The 17,108-nt window shown below is 44.5% G+C and overlaps 1 protein-coding gene across 1 annotated transcript in view; it reads left to right on the top strand.

Annotated features, from left to right (window-relative positions):
• Positions 1 to 17,108, top strand: part of SPTLC3 (serine palmitoyltransferase long chain base subunit 3) — a 748,918-nt gene that overhangs the window by 290,298 nt on the left and 441,512 nt on the right. The window contains exon 3 of the mRNA XM_086927721.1: positions 8,824 to 8,978. Within this exon, the coding sequence (XP_086783847.1) occupies positions 8,824 to 8,978 (155 nt within the window). The remainder of the gene's footprint in view (positions 1 to 8,823; positions 8,979 to 17,108) is intronic.

The following is a 17,108-nucleotide window of genomic DNA, read 5'->3' on the forward strand; positions in this document are numbered from 1 at the left end:
CTGCGCAGGACAATCCAAGTTGACTGGTCCCCCACAGTGGAGGACCTCTATTTGGGGGTCTAATCCAACCCCTCCCCAGCTCTATGCCAGCAGCCTAGGCATAGCAGGCAAAGGCCCAGATTCAGTAATGGGGATCCTCCAGGCATCACACATGATGGGCCCCGCCGAACACAGAAGGAGACCCACCTAACAACAAGAGAAGGCTCCCCAAGCAGCTTACAGTCTGGTAGGCCCATCTTGGGGCGTCACTGTTAACTTTCCACAACAGATGCAGGTATGCCTCAGGGGTGCCTCAGTGGTCTGCGTTGTATCTTCTCCCAAGCACCCGCTTGTGAAAGACAGTCACGGCACAAAGAGCAGTTCAGGCCGCTCCGGAAATGTCCTCAACCATGCCGCACCATAAAGGTGAGGACCTCGCTTTGCCCAAATTTCCTGGCCACGCCCAGGTTTGCGTCGAGGTGTGCATCTCTGACCCCGTCGGCCAACACCAATTTTCAGACCTGCGTGGACAGTGGGAGGGGGTCTCCAGTCTCCCGTCGGGGTGCCAATGCGCGGTTCAGCTCTACAAGGGCATGATGTGGCACCAGTCTGAATCTCCCCTGTTGCACGGAGGCAGCAGCAGCAGCAGCCAGGAACAACGCTGGAGTCAGTTAGCTGCCAGGGTGGGTGGCGGGACCCTCGACTCAGTCTCTGGGCTTCTCATGCACCGCCCGCAGGCCAAGCTCATTCTGCGGCTGAGTCCTGCTCAGTATCCTCTCGGTAATGGGGAGAAACCTCACACTCAGCTGCAAGTAGCAGAAACAGTGTCAGGGTTAATTATCTAGTATTGGGTTATCTTTCATAGATTCACATGCTTAGAATCATCCCCGCCGACGAGGTGCGAGTCTCGCGGAACAATAAAACATATACATTACAGTCATAATAACATCACATTATAGGCTACAGTAGATAGCACGTCACTACATTAGCCTATCTTAGTCCTTTTGTAAAAAGAACCAAACTTGGAAACCCACGAATCAGGCAGCAGCACCCTCTTAGAACCTTCCCCACAGAGAGGCAAACTATCAGATTTTCTTCCGCACCTCGTGTTTTAGGGAGTCTCCCTGAACTCTGCTCAGTTTTTCCTTACTTTTACCTCTTTGTGAGAAGATGTCTGATTCTTCTAAGAACAGCTTGTTCATGGCCTGTTCCTCATGTGGGAAGAAGAGATAACACTTTGAGGATCCACATAAAGAATGTATCTATTACCTTTACCCAGCACACAAGGTCAAGGATTGCAGGATCTGTAGAACCTTTCCTGCCAAGACCTTGAAGGATCGAAAAGGACGTCTTTTGGTATGGCTGGAGAAGTTTGAGGTGGTATCTGGAGATGAAGGCAGTGTGAGGCCTCAAGCTTCCACCCCTCTGGCCAAGAAGAGTTATAGGTCTGGAGATCCACCAGAAAAACAGAGTAAGACCATGAAGAAATCTCATTCTGAGATTGGTCACTCTTCCTCAAAAAAAGAGAAGTCTTCTTTCTCTTCTGAGGTGAAATCTGGAGAAAAGGGAAATATTTAATTAAAATCTGCCTCAAAATCCCTTCCTGAGCCTCCGTCGACGTCTAAAACTGCTTCGTCGACGAGAAAATCTCCTCAGACGGTGAGTGAACCTTCAGTGTCGTCGAAGAAAATTCCATCGTCGACGGAATTCCGTCGACTGCGCCGTCGACAATAATTACATCAGTCGACGATACTGGTCCCGTCGTCGACGAAAGGTGAATCGTCGTCGACGACTATTTACCTTTCGTCGACTAGTACGCCATCAACTATGTTACAAGTCCCGTCGACGAGCCCACCGTCGATGACGCTACCGTCGACGATGATTGCACCTTCGAGGACGAGCCCACCGTCGACAACAGCGTCCTTGACATCGACTACCACATCGTCAACTATGACTTTTCCGTCGACGTCATCCATGATTTCAACGTCGACTGCGTCATCCGTTATGGCAATTTCTACAGATTCGGATTCGCCATCTATGTACATTTCAGCTACGCTCAAGCGTAAAAGGCCGCCGTCTTTACAAATCACGCCAGTTTTAAGCTCCAAATGAACCTCATCTAGGCAATTTTACCGGGATGTGTCACAGATTTCACCTCTACCTCCTAGCCATTATTTGGAGGAGTCTGATGATGACGATCCATTTGGACAAGCACATGACCCTTCTCAATTCCGGATAAAATACCAGGAGGATGAGGACAAAGAGGAATTTTATGAGCCCTGTGAGTCTTTAAGAGGGCCTCAAGAAACATTCCACCAAGAACCTATGGTTCAGATGCCTGCAGCTTTGTTACAAGACTTATTAGCAATGTTAAAGGATTATAATACTCTTTTTTTCCTCCAGTCGCAGTTCCGGCAGGAGAACTTGCACCTACAGAAGTGCAACCTGCGACCCCCTACTAACCCTGTCTCAGAGCCCCAGGTGGTTGTACCCCCACAATTCCATCAGGATGATGACGGAGACACGGTGGCCGAAGAAGGAGAAATACCAAACTCGCCCACTACTGTGGATGAATGGAACGAATATCTTCTACCAACGCCAGCTTCGCCAGTTCCACAAGCTGTTCACTCCCCTCCTGAGGACATCAGAGGTTTTCATGCTATTATGGAAAGGGTAGCCCATAGGTTCCATCTGTCAATGCCAGTACAAAAGACAATGTTTTCTGTATGATTTTAAAGACCAGAACAGAAAATTAACTGGCTCAATTCCAATAATTGACCATATCTGGGAGGAAGGGGTGAAAATAATGAAGACTCCGTTTTCAGTTCTGGCAATCCTCCCTTGGATTGACAAAAAATACAAGGCGCCAGACGCCCCTGCCTGCCTCTCAGGTCACCCAAGACCAGACTCCGTCATATCTCAGGCAGCGCAGAGGAAATCTCGGAATCCCTCTGCCCCGATAATGGCTCCTCCTGATCAGGATGGTAGGCGCCTTGGCAACATCGGCAAATGCTTTACCACCATGGCAGGCACAACAGTTCGAGCTACGAATTGTGTGGCAATTTTAGGTAGATATGATCGACCATTATGGTCGGACATTTCACCTTATATAGAGTATCTGCCTGATGATAAAAAGATAGAAGCAAGAAAGATTCTCCTGGAGGGCGAAAGAGCTGCTTCTGAAGTCATTGGTATCTCTATGGATATAGCTTCTCTGGGAATTCGTCGGCTTTCAGGAGCAGCTACCCTTAAACGCCAAGGATGGCTGAAATCCACTAACTTTTGCCCTGAAGTTCAAACAAAGATTTTGGACATGCCTTTTGACGGCGATTTATTATTTGGTAAACACATCGATGAGGCATTGCAAGAAATAAAAAGGACACGATACTGCTAGGTCGCTGGGTACCTTGCAGTATAGAAAAACTCCTTTGAGGAGCAAGGGGCAGAGGCTCATACACCTTTCGTGGAGGTTACCAGAAGTACCAACAACAGGGTGGCCAAGGTCGTTACGGATACCAGCAACAACAGTCCTATAGAAATCTCCCGGCGGCTGCTTATAGGCAACAAGGCAGGAAACGTCAACCTCAGGGCAGAGATTCTGCCAGAAGACAGTGACAATCTCATTGCACCTGCACCAGATATGCCACAAGTATGCGAAATCTCGAGGCTTTCACAATGTCTCGAATTGGAGAAAAATCAACACAGACAAGTGGGTATTGTATATAGTAAGATTTGGTCACGCACTGGAATTTCCCAAATTTCCCCCTCATCCACCTCTGAAGAAAAACGCACTGCATCTTGCTCTATTCAGAAAGGTGGTGAAAGCTATGTTGTCAAAGGAAGCGATCGAAAGGGTACCACGCTCACAAACTGGAAAGGGATTCTATTCTCGCTTTTTTCTGATAAAGAAAAAATATGGGGATTGGAGGCCAATCTTGGATTTGAGAATGCTAAACAAATATCTTAAGAAAAATTCCTTACGCATGGTAATACTCCAAGAAATCCCCCACCTGCTAGATCATGCAGACTTCATGACAACATTAGATATTCAGGATGCATTTTTCTACATCCCGATTCATCCCAAACATCGAAAGTTCCTACGATTTACTGTGGCTGGTGCACATTTCCAATTCAAGGTTCTCCCATTTGGCCTACGCTCTGCTCAGAGAGTCTTCACAAAATTTCTAGCTCCGGTAGCAGCTCATCTAAGGCTGCAAAGCATCCAATTATTCCCATATCTGGATGACTGGCTGATAAATGCTCCATCCTTTCGTCAGGCTTCTCACGCAACAGCAAAATGTCTGCAAGTTTTTCATTCTCTAGGCCTCTCCCTAAAAGTCCAGAAGTCAAGCCTTTATCCTTCCCAAGTAATTATATTTTTGGGAGCAAAAATGGACACTCTTCAAGACAAAGCATACTTGTCCAAAGAAAGAATAACTCGCCTTGTCTCTCTGGCATCATATGTCCTAAAAAGAAAGTTCACTTCAGTGAGACTAATCAAATCTTTTCTCAGGATCTTGTCATCTGCAATTCTGCTAGTGCCTCTTGCGCGGCTGAAGATGAGACCAATTCAAGAGGAGCTGGACAATCATTGGCTCCAGATCTCTGGTTTGTTCGAAGACCTAGTCCAAGTAACTCCAGTTATGAAAAACTCTTACTTGGTGGAGGTGTTCCAGAAATGTCTCAGTAGGGCTCAGTTTTCAGCCTCTGATTCCGGACTTCATACTCACTACGGAGGCCTCCCTAGAAGGTTGGGGTGCCCATCTTCAGGATCTCAGCATAAGAGGAAGATGGTCTACAGCAATGGCAAAGATGCACATCAACTTTTTAGAGCTTCGAGCCATTTTCCTAGCTCTGCAGTCTTTTCTGGCAAGACTCCAGGGTTCTACAGTTCTCATCAGAACCAACAACACCACTTGCATGCATTATTTAAACAAGCAAGGGGGTACCAGATCTCACATTCTGTCCCAAAAAGCTCAAAACATCTGGAAATGGCTTCTCTTGCACAATATTGCAATCAAGGTGGAACATCTTCCAGGAGTCCAAAACACCTTGGCAGACAATCTCAGCAGGACAACAAAATCCTGCCACGAATGGGAACTGAATCAAATGATTCTGGAGAATGTCTTTCAGAAGTGAGGTAAGCCGAAGCTGGATCTCTTTGCCTCCAAAAATAATCGGAAGTGCCTATTCTTCGCAAGTTGGGAACCAGAGAAGGGCTCCTGGGGAAACGCCTTCATGATGAGGTGGATGGGAATTTTTGCTTACGCGTTCTCTCCGTTTCCCTCGATCCCGAGACTTCTGAGCAAGATCAAAAGGGAACCATGCTGCATGATTCTAATTGCACCGAAATGGCCACGTCCGCACTGGTTCACAGAACTTCTCCTTCACTCCAAGTGCAAACCATTCCGTCTTCCAGCACTACTGAATCTGTTGTCCATGAGCGAAGGCCAGATTCTCCATCCTTGTCCAGCTCCACTGCAGCTCCATGCTTGGTTTCTAGATTCACAGACTTCAAGGATATAGACTTGCCTCAAGACTGCAGAGATATTTTGAATAATAATAATAATCCACGTTTGTAAAGCGCACAATCACCGGTAAGGGTCTCTAGGCGCTGGGGGTCATCGGGAAGATTAGGCAAGCTATTGCCCAGAGTCACATGGTGCTGGGCTAATCTGCCGCCGGTGCCGGGGATCGAACCTTGATCCCCAGATTCCAGAGTCTGTCACCCTAGCCGCGGCGCCACACCTCTTCGTTAGAGCAAGAGTCCCTTCTACATTACGGACCTATGCCTTAAAATGGAAGAGATTCTGTTACTGGTGCACCAACAACAACTTACATCCCCTGGAATGTTCTCCTGATAAGGTTCTAGCTTATCTATTGTCATTATCTAAGTCTGGTCTCATGTTTGCGTCTGTTAAATTGCACCTGGCCTCGATTTCTACATACAGACTATCTTCAAGAGCGCCATCACTTTGTTCCAATCGTCTCCTTAAGCAGTTCCTGAAGGGCCTTTTTAGATCTTTTCCACCTATTCGAGCTCCTCCTCCAGAATGGAGAATGAATCTGGTGCTACAGCAACTGATGAAACATCCATTTGAATCCATTCATAATGCCGATTCAAATCAAATCAAACATATTTGTAGAGCGCCCTACTCACCCATTAGGGTCTCAAGGCGCTGGGAGGAGGGGGGGAAGGGGGGGGGGGGCACTACCGCTTGAATAGCCAGGTCTTGAGTTGTTTCCTGAAGGAGAGTTGGTCCTGGGTCAGCCGTAGGTAGGTGGGGAGTGAGTTCCATGTCTTGGCCGCCAGGTAGGAGAAGGATCTTCCTCCGGCGGTGGTTCTGCGGAAACGTGGGACGGTGGCAAGGGCTAGGCTGGCGGAACGGAGCTGGCGGGTGGGTGTGTAGAATGTGAGGCGGATGTTGAGGTATTTGGGGCCCTTGTGATGGAGAGCCTTGTGTGCGTGGGTGAGGAGTCTGAACGTGATCCTCTTGCTGACAGGGAGCCAGTGCAGGTCTTTCAGATGGGCAGAGATGTGGCTGTGACGGGGGATGTCAAGGATGAGTCGTGCAGAAGCGTTCTGTATGCGCTGGAGTCTTTTCTGTAGTTTGGCTGTGGTTCCAGCGTAGAGGGTGTTCCCGTAGTCCAGTCGGCTGGTGACGAGGGTCTGGGTGACCGTCTTCCTGGTTTCGGTGGGGATCCACCGGAAGATCTTTCGGAGCATGCGCAGGGTTTTAAAACATGATGACGAGACGGCGTTGACTTGCTTGGTCATCGTGAGGGAGGAGTCCAGGATGAACTCTAGGTTGCGTGCATGGTCCGTGGGCTTGGGGGCGGTGCCCAGAGCAGGGGGCCACCAGGAGTCGTCCCAGGTCGAGGGGGATGGTCCCAGGATGAGGACTTACGTCTTCTGAGTCCAGCTTCAGACGGCTGAGTTTCATCCATTCTGCGACGTCTTTCATTCCTTCCTGGAGGCTGGCTCTGGTGGTGGCGGGGTCGTTGGTGAGGGAGAGGATCAGCTGGGTGTCGTCAGCGTAGGAGATTATCTTAAGGTTGTGTCGGCGTGCGATAGCTGCGAGGGGGCTCATGTAGACGTTGAGGGTGGGGCTGAGCGAGGATTTAAAATATCTCTTGTGGAAGACAACTCTTCTCTTGGCACTCACTTCTTCCCGACGAGTGAGTGAAATACAAGCGTTAACTACAAGACAATCATATTTGAAATTTGCCAATGATTATGTTCTTTTAAGGACTTATCCCACGTTCATACCTGAGGTTCCTACTTCATTTCATCTCAACAAACCTGTGGTATTGCGGACTTTCTTTCCTAATCCGTCTCCTTCGGCGGAAAAGTCTTTACATTCTTTGGATGTCAAAAGATGCTTGAAGTTCTGCATATCTCGAACTGTATCCATCAGAAAATCTGACCAATTATTTCCTTCTTATGGTGGTAACAAGCCAGGATCAGCAGTGTCAAAAGCTACTATCTCAAGGTGGATTGCATCCACTATTCATTTCTGTCATTCCAAGGCTTGCCATCCGTTGTCAAATAAGCCTAAAGCTCATTCTACCAGGGCAGTGTCCTCATCTACAGCACTGTTTGCTGGTGTGTCTTTGGATAAGATTTACTGTGCTGCAACCTGGAAAAGTGTGCACACTTTCACTCTGCATTATTGCCTGGATCTTGACACAGAGGCTGAGTCAGCAGTTGGACAAGCAGTACTACGAAACCTTTTTAGATAAGGTAAGCCTTGTAATGGGAATATATTGTTTCTGCTATTGTACAACTCTTTATTAATCTTAACCAAAAGTTGGGTATATGTATGGCTTACTAGTTATTTCAGTACAGATATGCCTGCTTGATGTGGTGTATTTTGGATTCTTCTTATGATATCCACCACCCTCTATGCATCTATGTATTATTTACTGCTAGCTACTCTGATTCGAAGCATGTGAATCTATGAAAGATTCCCCAATACTGGATAAGAAAGCAAGTTACTTATCTGTTACTTCAGTTATCCAGTATTGTTATCTTTAATAGATTCACATGCGTCCCATCCTCCTCCCCGGAGAGGCTTACCTTATCATTATGGCATACTAACTGTCACTTGTGCTACAAAAATCTGAGGGTTTGCCCCTCTGTGGTGAAGGTTCTAAGAGGGTGCTGCTGCCTGATTGGTTGGTTTCCAAGTTTGGTTCTTTTTACAAAAGGACTAAGATAGGCTAATGTAGTGACTTGCTATCTACTGTAGCCTATAATGTGATGTTGATATGACTGTAAAGTATATGTTTTATTGTACCGCGAGACTCCCACCTCGTCGGTTGGGATGATTCGAAGCATGTGAATCTATGAAAGATACCAATACTGGATAACTGAAGTTACAGGTATGTTTTCTTATTGCCAGGAGGTTCGGTGGGTGGGACGACGAGTCACCCCTTCAGGCAGCAGGATGGTCCAGTGGACCCAGGATGTTGATGGATTATGCCAGGCCTGAAAGGAGCTCAGGCAGAGACATCTGCCTCGATTGCCATCTTGGCAACACCCCTCCCCGCCCATAAATATTTAAACCAGGTTGTAACATACCATTATATATATCCACCTTCATGCAGGCGTACATATTAGACGACCTTGTGTCAACCTGCTCACATAGTGACTTTGATAGGTGGTTAACAAACATTTTCCCCATTTGCTCTTTGGAGGGATTTAAATTTAAAACTTTCATCTTCCTCTGCTGAAATTCTAATGGGTGCCGCACTGTTTATCTCATCAAAAACATCACATGTGATAGAAGTTCTCAACACAGAACTCTGAGACAGAATTTGTTTTTCATGTTTTTAAATCAGGACTTCGTGCCACTTTATCAAGACTTTGAGAACTTTTACACAAGAAATCTGTATATGAGAGTACGTGACAATTGGAACCGCCCTATATGCAGTGTGCCGGGACCTCAGTTTGACCTAATGGAGCGGCTCTCTGACGACTACAACTGGACCTTCAGGTCAGTTTTAGGGGGTGTTTAAAGCTGTCCATTAATTCTAAATGTGTTGCCGAAATGTATGCTCATTTTGTTTGGCCTTCCAGCAGCACCTTTTGGCTTCCACCTTTTTTATAACATGATTCACAATCGGACTAAATTAACTATAACCCACGCCTTGCCCGTGAACTGATTATACCCTATATCCTAAAATATTATATCACTTTTTCTATGTGAAATCATAGCATTCACAACACCACCACGACATCTGAAATGATACACTTTATGATTAGAGTGTGCATGGTACAGGGCCGAGTTACAGTTAATTTAGTCTGGCTAGCGAGTTGGAAACACTCTCTACGTAGGTGCATGATTTATAGTAAGTTTTGGGCGGGGCGTAAATTATAACTTTAAGTTATACTTATAACGTTTGAATTTCGAAGGTTTGTATATTTTAAGTTGGTTTTGTATAGAAATAATGTTTTCCTAACTAGAACTAATCTTAAACCTTTGATATTTTTGTATGTTCTTTTAATTTGTTTTCAATCATATAAAGTTGTTTATTATGGTATTATTTTAACTTTTCTTTTGGTTCCGATGTATTTTTACGACTGGTATAAGTTCAATATAAACGTCTGCATCATTTTTGTGATTGTTTTGCTTTCAATAGTAGTTTCTCAATAGAACCACTGTAAAATGTTGAAATATCATTTAAATCAAAGAATTATTCTTGATTTAAAATATGGATTCAGGGTTTCATGGCTAGTTTTGTTTTTAAATACTATTTGTGTAGATATTGTGTGGATATTGTAATTGTAGGTTGTATTTGTGAATTATGTGGGCACCGCAGTAGTGATGCAGCACTATCGAGATACTACTACAGTACTTTCACTTTTCTAAAAAAGCATTTAATTGGCTTAGAACTCTGACAATTGTAGGAAACAGGACGTGTATACCTTTTATCCTAATTTAATTAGATATCTTCAAAGGAGAAGGATGTGCCCTTTAGAAAAGGATTCAGAAATGGAGGTGGTGATGAACAGAGTGTCTGAATTAAGCAGACCACTCTTACCCAGTCCAAAGATCAGGGCTTGATCCATCACCGGTATTTATCTCACTGCACCATCCCAGCTCAGAACCTGGCTATATGCAAATCAGTCTGTCCCTGGCCCAGTGCATCATGGGAACAGGGCAGACTAAACTACCAAGCCAATTCTTCACCAGAAAGGAGACAAGCTACCGGGGACCGGTTTCTGGCATTTCAGCCGTCTTCGGCCCGGCTTGCTTGAATCCTGATGGTGCAGTGAGAAAGGGACTCATGTCTGAGTATACCCTGCCACACCTATAGTGGCCAAAAACGAGTCAGAAAAGGAGGTGGTGATGAACAGAGTGTCTGAATTAAGCAGACCACTCTTACCCAGTCTAATGTTGAAATAACATTTAAATCAAAGAATTATTCTTGATTTAAAATATGGATTCAGGGTTTCATGGCTAGTTTTGTTTTTAAATACTATTTGTGTAGATATTGTGTGGATATTGTAATTGTAGGTTGTATTTGTGAATTATGTGGGCACCGCAGTAGTGATGCAGCACTATCGAGATACTACTACAGTACTTTCACTTTTCTAAAAAAGCATTTAATTGGCTTAGAACTCTGACAATTGTAGGAAACAGGACGTGTATACCTTTTATCCTAATTTAATTAGATATCTTCAAAGGAGAAGGATGTGCCCTTTAGAAAAGGGCAAATCTTTTGTTCCAAAGCCACCTTCAAAAATGTGCACTATTGCAATGACTGATACTATACTGTTGAGCAGAGAAAGAAATTGAAAGACTCCACTTTGTGGGAATTTATTTCTTTGCCACCTGGCGGGTAAAAAGTTAATTCTAAACTTGTTACATGCAACCTATGTCGTAGTAGTAAAAATGTTAAGTTTGTTCGGAGTACAGTCCAGTAAACTATTTCTTAACCACAGGCCTATGTAACAACATTAAAAAGGTACAAAATGCGTGTGTTAAACAATGAATTAAAAAACAACATATACTAAAATAAAATAGTAGGTATGTTTATTCCCCTCAATTTTCCTTCCTAACTGCTTATAAAAAAATTCCAACTTCAGTTATTACATCCAAAGAACGCATAGCACATAAAAACCAAAGAGCTACATAATGTTTCAATATCCTATTTAATTAAAAGGGGCTTTTGGAGTCTGTGCCTTTATCCGACAGAAAACCAACAATCAAATAAAATATGCTGCCTAGTACATTTCATATTTAAACCACAGTTAAGAAACCACCAACTCAGAATCGCGTTGGGTAATTTCATATCATATTATGAAGGGTTAATGCCCAGTATATACTTCAATATAATATTTTAAAAGCCAGGATCCGGTAAGCCTGTATTGTACTGATGCACATCCTCATTACAACAGGATTCCAATAAGTGGGTTACTGAGGGTTTCTTACCTAAATACCTATTATCTTCTCTAGATAAAATCTCCATTTTCATATTTAAGTCTATCCGTGTCATTTTTTAGGGCAATCCTGTAGTGGGGGAGTGTAAAGAAAGTGAAATATAAAATGACTTTAAACGTTTTTTAACCCTCACAGCCCATAACCGATCACTATTTAAAAACTAATTTGTACAAAAGTGAGAGATGTTGTCAACTCTGTCAAAGAAAAAGTTTAAGTTTGATTCGAATTGCTTGTACCATGGATGATTGAGGAAGACATAAGTCTTTTAAGATAGTGTCCTTCCACCGTATTTCCAATCAGAAAATCCACTCATGCAGAAAACCTCTCTATCATAAGGAAGTTTTGTTTGCACCATTGCCTTGCCTTAAAGGCTTTTAAAACGTGGGTCATAACATAACTAATGGAGACTGTTGAAATTACGTATCTGTAGGACTGTGCTGTGGATTTCCAATCTAAGTTTGAACAAAAAGGATTCCAAGATATCTGTAGGAGGTAAATTACTCTACCCCTGCCCCTTTAATAAACCATTGATGTTTGCCCTTTTGGTAGCTGAACACCGTCTTGGTTTTCTTCATATTAATTACCAATCTTGTTTTAATCACAGTATATTGAAGTAACATCTATAATGAGAATTGCTCCAAACTAATGTGTATGAAAGTTTCAATTCTATTAAGGATAGGAGGCGAGGATTATGATTTCAACTTCCTTCACTTTTTATTACAGCAGCCATTTTCACATTTAAAAAGTGAATAAAAAAAACTACCAGACCAAAGTACCCCTAGGAATGTATCAAACACAACAGCAAATCCAATAACAATAAAGGTCCCAAATGGTGTCCATTCTGGATTGTTTATGTTGCACATAGTCCTTCCTCTGTTGAGACTTACTATTTCATCCCAAGCCGCTGTACTGTTCTCACGGATCCTTTTTCGTACCTTCCCATCCTATGAACAAAGAATTACCAGAATGTCTCTCCATTAGAGGGAACTGTATCACCAAAATATATTTCCAAAGAGCAACATGACAACCTCATGACCTTATTCGGATCTAAATAAAAAAATTCAAAAAATATTACTTACTCTGTAGGGTGAGTTCCTCAGAGAGAAAAAAACGTACGGGTTGGATAATCCTCGCCTCCATGTCCTTAATGGAATTGAAACTATCCTACACGTTAAGAACAATTTTCTTTCCAAGTGTGGACCGGAGCCAGGGATTATGCTGGTTCAAAGCTTGTTCACCACCAAATGAGCTTTATCTAGCTCTGGCTTGAAATAAAACCTCTTAAAGATAGAGTACGAGGACCTAGGCGTGCCCCAAGGGTAAAAGCCCTAAAAGCCATACCCCCTCTCGCAGAGTGGGCTAAAACAACTTAAAGATCGATGCAGATTTCCTGCCTCAACCAAAACATCCATTGTGCAGTAGTGGGACACCACCCTATATGGCTTACGCAGTGCAATAGGAGTTGTCTCATTGGGAGCTCTGAACTCCTCAGACATTTTCCCATACACTTTGAGACATGGCATCACAAATAACTTAGGAGAATCTTGTAAAGCTGGGTATGAAATAGTCCTGGAGCTTGACTTTGGCCATATACTAATGGTAAGCGAAGGAGGAAGGGGGGGGAATCCTGCCAGTTATATCTAGGGCTCGAACATCAGAGACTTGCCTGCAGGATACCAGGCATAACAGCATTGCCAACTTCGCTGAAAGTTCCTTACATGACTAAAACCTATTGGTTGCCACGACAAAAATATTTTCAGGACTTGGTTGATGTCCCAGAGTACTGAATATTGAGGTGCTTGTAGAAAAGGCAGACTGATTCCTCTAAGGAGACGGCGCATGAAAGGGTGTCCACACTGGACAGCCCTCCACCGGAACGTGGCCCGCCAATATGGCGGAGTGACCAGTGTTGATAGAACAATAGGCCAAGCCCTCGGTCACCAGACTAGCCAGAAAATTGGGAACCTAAACTGCATCTACAACCAACTGTTGAAGACACCAACATGTCCATCTAGTCCAAGCTGGCTTGTACCGCTTGATGGTGCTATCAGCCCAGACCCTAGGTAAGATATCCTCAGCCTGTCTCGAAAGACCCTGGACCCACCTCAGTCCCCTGTAATCCTCCAGGGCATTTTGGGATCCAGTCCAACCCCTCCCCAGCTCTATGCCAGCAGCCCAGGCCCAATAGATAAACCAAAACTGGGTATGGGTTTCCAGACAGTAAGGCCAAACCCTGCCTTAACTACTAATCCAAAACTGAATGCCAATACTGCCAAGTGATTTCAATGCACTTATTTAGTACCAAGCATATGGACAAGACTATATGCAGGAAGGAATTTATCTCTCAGAATTAATCAGTTCAAATCTGCATTTTATTTGCACAATTCTTCTTTTTTGTATTTTTCAAAACATTTTTTCATTTCAAAGATACTTTTTGAAGCACATTACAAATAAACAATACAAAAGATAATCATGTCACAACTCACCTATATACACCATTCATATCAAAAAGACATTGCAATCATACTGTGAACTCATTCAAACTACTAACACTATAAAAGACAATACACTTTTTGTACAATTATATACAATATATGAGAGAGAAACCATAGATATGCATTTTTTGATATGAATCACTTTGATCGACAGATTTGTTCAATTCTCTTATGGTTTCCACGTGGAAACCATAAGAGAATTGAACAAATCTGTCGAATGTTTTGAAAAATACATAAAAGAAGAATTGTGCAAATAAAATGCAGATTTGAACTGATTAATTCTGAGAGATAAATTCCTTCCTGCATATAGTCTTGTCCATATGCTTGGTACTAAATAAGTGCATTGAAATCACTTGGCAGTATTGGCATTCAGTTTTGGATTAGTAGCAGCCTAGGCCCAGCATGCAAAGGGTCAGGTTCAGTAATGGAGATCCTCCAATACTAGACTGTGCTGGAGCTGATCCGAACTGAGAAGATGATGTAGAAACAGAGGGAGTTGGATTGGAGAATCCCAGAAAGTTCCAGAAGAATAGGAAACCATACTTGAAATCTCTACATCGAAGTGATCAGACCCAGCCCCCTAATCTTGGCTGAGGCACGGGTGATCATCCCAAAAAGGGGGAATGCGTTGCCCTTCTCTGGAGTCCAATCCTGAAGAAAGGTATCCTTCTGCCACGCTAGCGCTTCCAGCCTCCAACTGAAGAACTGGGATAGCTGGTTGTCCAGCTGAGAGGCAAATAGGTCCACCAAAAAGGGGCCCCACTGTTTTTGGTGTTCGGCAATGACCTCTGAATGGAGCTTCCTCAAGCTGGAATACTGAAAGTGCCAGGAGTGCCACTCCGCCACTTGGTTCTTCCAGCCCAGAAGATATATCTTGGTTACCAAGACCTGATGTTCCAGGCAGTATTGCCAAAAATTGGTTGCCATGTCGGAAAGCATTTTGGATTGCGTGCCCGCCAGATGATTGATGTATCGGACTTCTGAGACATTATCCATCTTGAGGAGAACACACCACTGAATCCTGTCTCTTGTCCAGCATCGGATCGCAAAAGGAGCCGACCAGGAGCTCTAAGTAACTGATATACAAAGTCTGTTCTTGAGACCAAGAACACCCTATGGAAAATTCACTGTCCTGCTGGCATCTGACTTTGACTAGGTCCTGAGCTGACCCGAAGATCACACTCCATTCCATGCTTCCATGTGTGAAAGCCACCAAGAGATTTCCTCCCTCACTTCGTCTGAAAGGGCCACCGTCTGGGAGTACTGGAGTCCCTTTCGAAGATGAAAGGCTTTGAATCACTAAAGGGTCCAGTAGTGGGGAGGAGGACTTGGATGGATGAGGAAAGGATCCCCACCAGGCGGGCAATGAAATGTGATGCCTCGCCAGGGTTCTCCTTAGCTCCTGCTTGATTTTTGTTATTTTCTGAGACAGAAGACCACGAGAGGATGTGGTAGAGTCGACAAAACCCAAAAAGTTGCTTTTTGGGATGTACCCAGGGAGGGGGGAGGCGGGGGGGGAGATTTTTCTCGTTTATCATGAAACCCAGGCTCTCTAGAAGGTCTACCGATGTTTGAAGTTGTCTTGAGAGCTGCCAGTGACACTGGGCCATAAATAGCCTGTCCTCAGAGTTGATAATGTGGTGCATCCCCTGCGCCCGAAGGTGTTTGACCACTGGTCTGCGAATCTTGATAAAGCACCAATGGGAGCCCGAATGGTAGGCTGGAAAACTGAAACTCCTTGTGGTGCCAAAGAAACTTGAGGAACTGCTGGTGAGGTGGAAAGATTGGAATCGGCAGATAAGCGTCCATGTGGGCCACGTGGACCAATCAATCTAACTGGTGCAACACGTCCCACAGAAGGTTAATGCCCTCCATTTTGAAATGGCATTACACCAGCTATTCGTTGAATTCTCACAAATTGATGGCAGGCTGTTGGCTCCAATGCCTTTGTTCAATAGAATAACATTGATGATAAACCTGTGAGGGTGGATGGTCGTTGGATGAAAGTGTCCTTCGTCAAAAAAGAATGAATCTCTGCGTCTATAACCACAGCCTCCTGAGTGGAAAAATGAATCTGTCTTGGGCCAGTAGGTTGAACAGCTTCCCATAGAATTCTATCTGGAAACCCTGCATTGTGTACAAAACCCAAGTGTCCGAAGTGATGGTTCTCCACGCATGGAGAAAGAATGCTAGTTTACCCCCGACATGCACCAGGGAAAGAGGACTAACACAACGGAATTGGGGTTGTTGGATTGTCTCTTGAAGTCTCTGACTCCAAAATATTGACCATTGTTGGGGTAGAAGTTGGTGAAGCGCTGGTCCTGGTAGGAGCCTCACATGGAACATTGCCCTCAGGAGAAAGAGTGGGTAGCACCTCGGCAGGCGAGCGGCCCCTTGGCAAACGCAGGTGGGCAAAACCCACTTGATGGACGACTGCGCTTAGTCTAGTGAGGTAAAGGTGTTAACAAATTTACTCAGTTCCTTAATGAAGGATTCCCCAAAGAGCATCCCTTGGGCCACTGCTCCTGCTTCCGAGGACGTGAGGTCCCCGAGCTTGAAGTCGACCTTGATCAACAAAGTGCATCACCACTTTTTTATTTATTTATTTATTTGAGTTTTATATAGCGCTGGCAAGACCCGGAGGTATCAGAACGCTTTACATAAGGTACCCCAAAATTACATCAGTTACTAGAAAACCATTTCAAAAGCATAGAAGACAAAATAAATGGAGCTTACAAGGGTAAGGGGTGGGGTAAAGGGGTAGGAGGGAGACAGGATAGAGAGACGAAGGAGAGTCTGCCCAAAGTCTGGCCGGGTAGGTGACAGCCAAGGGGGAAGTCCACAGCCCAGCTCCTCTTTAGCTATCAGGTAGTTCCACCGGGCATCAGCCAAGCAGCTAGGTCTCAACGGGAAAACAATTAAAGAGCAAAGAGGAGGGATAAATGGAGCGTAAAGGAGAAAGGAGGTGGAGTAAAGGGGTAGGAGGTAGAATACAGCGGAGAGACGAAGTAAGTTCTGCCCAAAGACCGGCTGGGTGGGTGATGGCTGAAGGGGTAGTCCACAGCCCATCTCCTTTTTAGCTATCCAGTAGCTCCGGGCATCGGTCAAAAAGCTAGGTCTCCACGGTCAGAGGTAGGTTCACAGATTTCGTATCCTGATAGGTAGGCCGGATGGGGGTTTGTTC

Source organism: Lissotriton vulgaris, chromosome 6 (genome assembly GCF_964263255.1).
Source record: "Lissotriton vulgaris chromosome 6, aLisVul1.2, whole genome shotgun sequence".
NCBI classification, from domain to species: Eukaryota; Metazoa; Chordata; class Amphibia; order Caudata; family Salamandridae; genus Lissotriton; species Lissotriton vulgaris.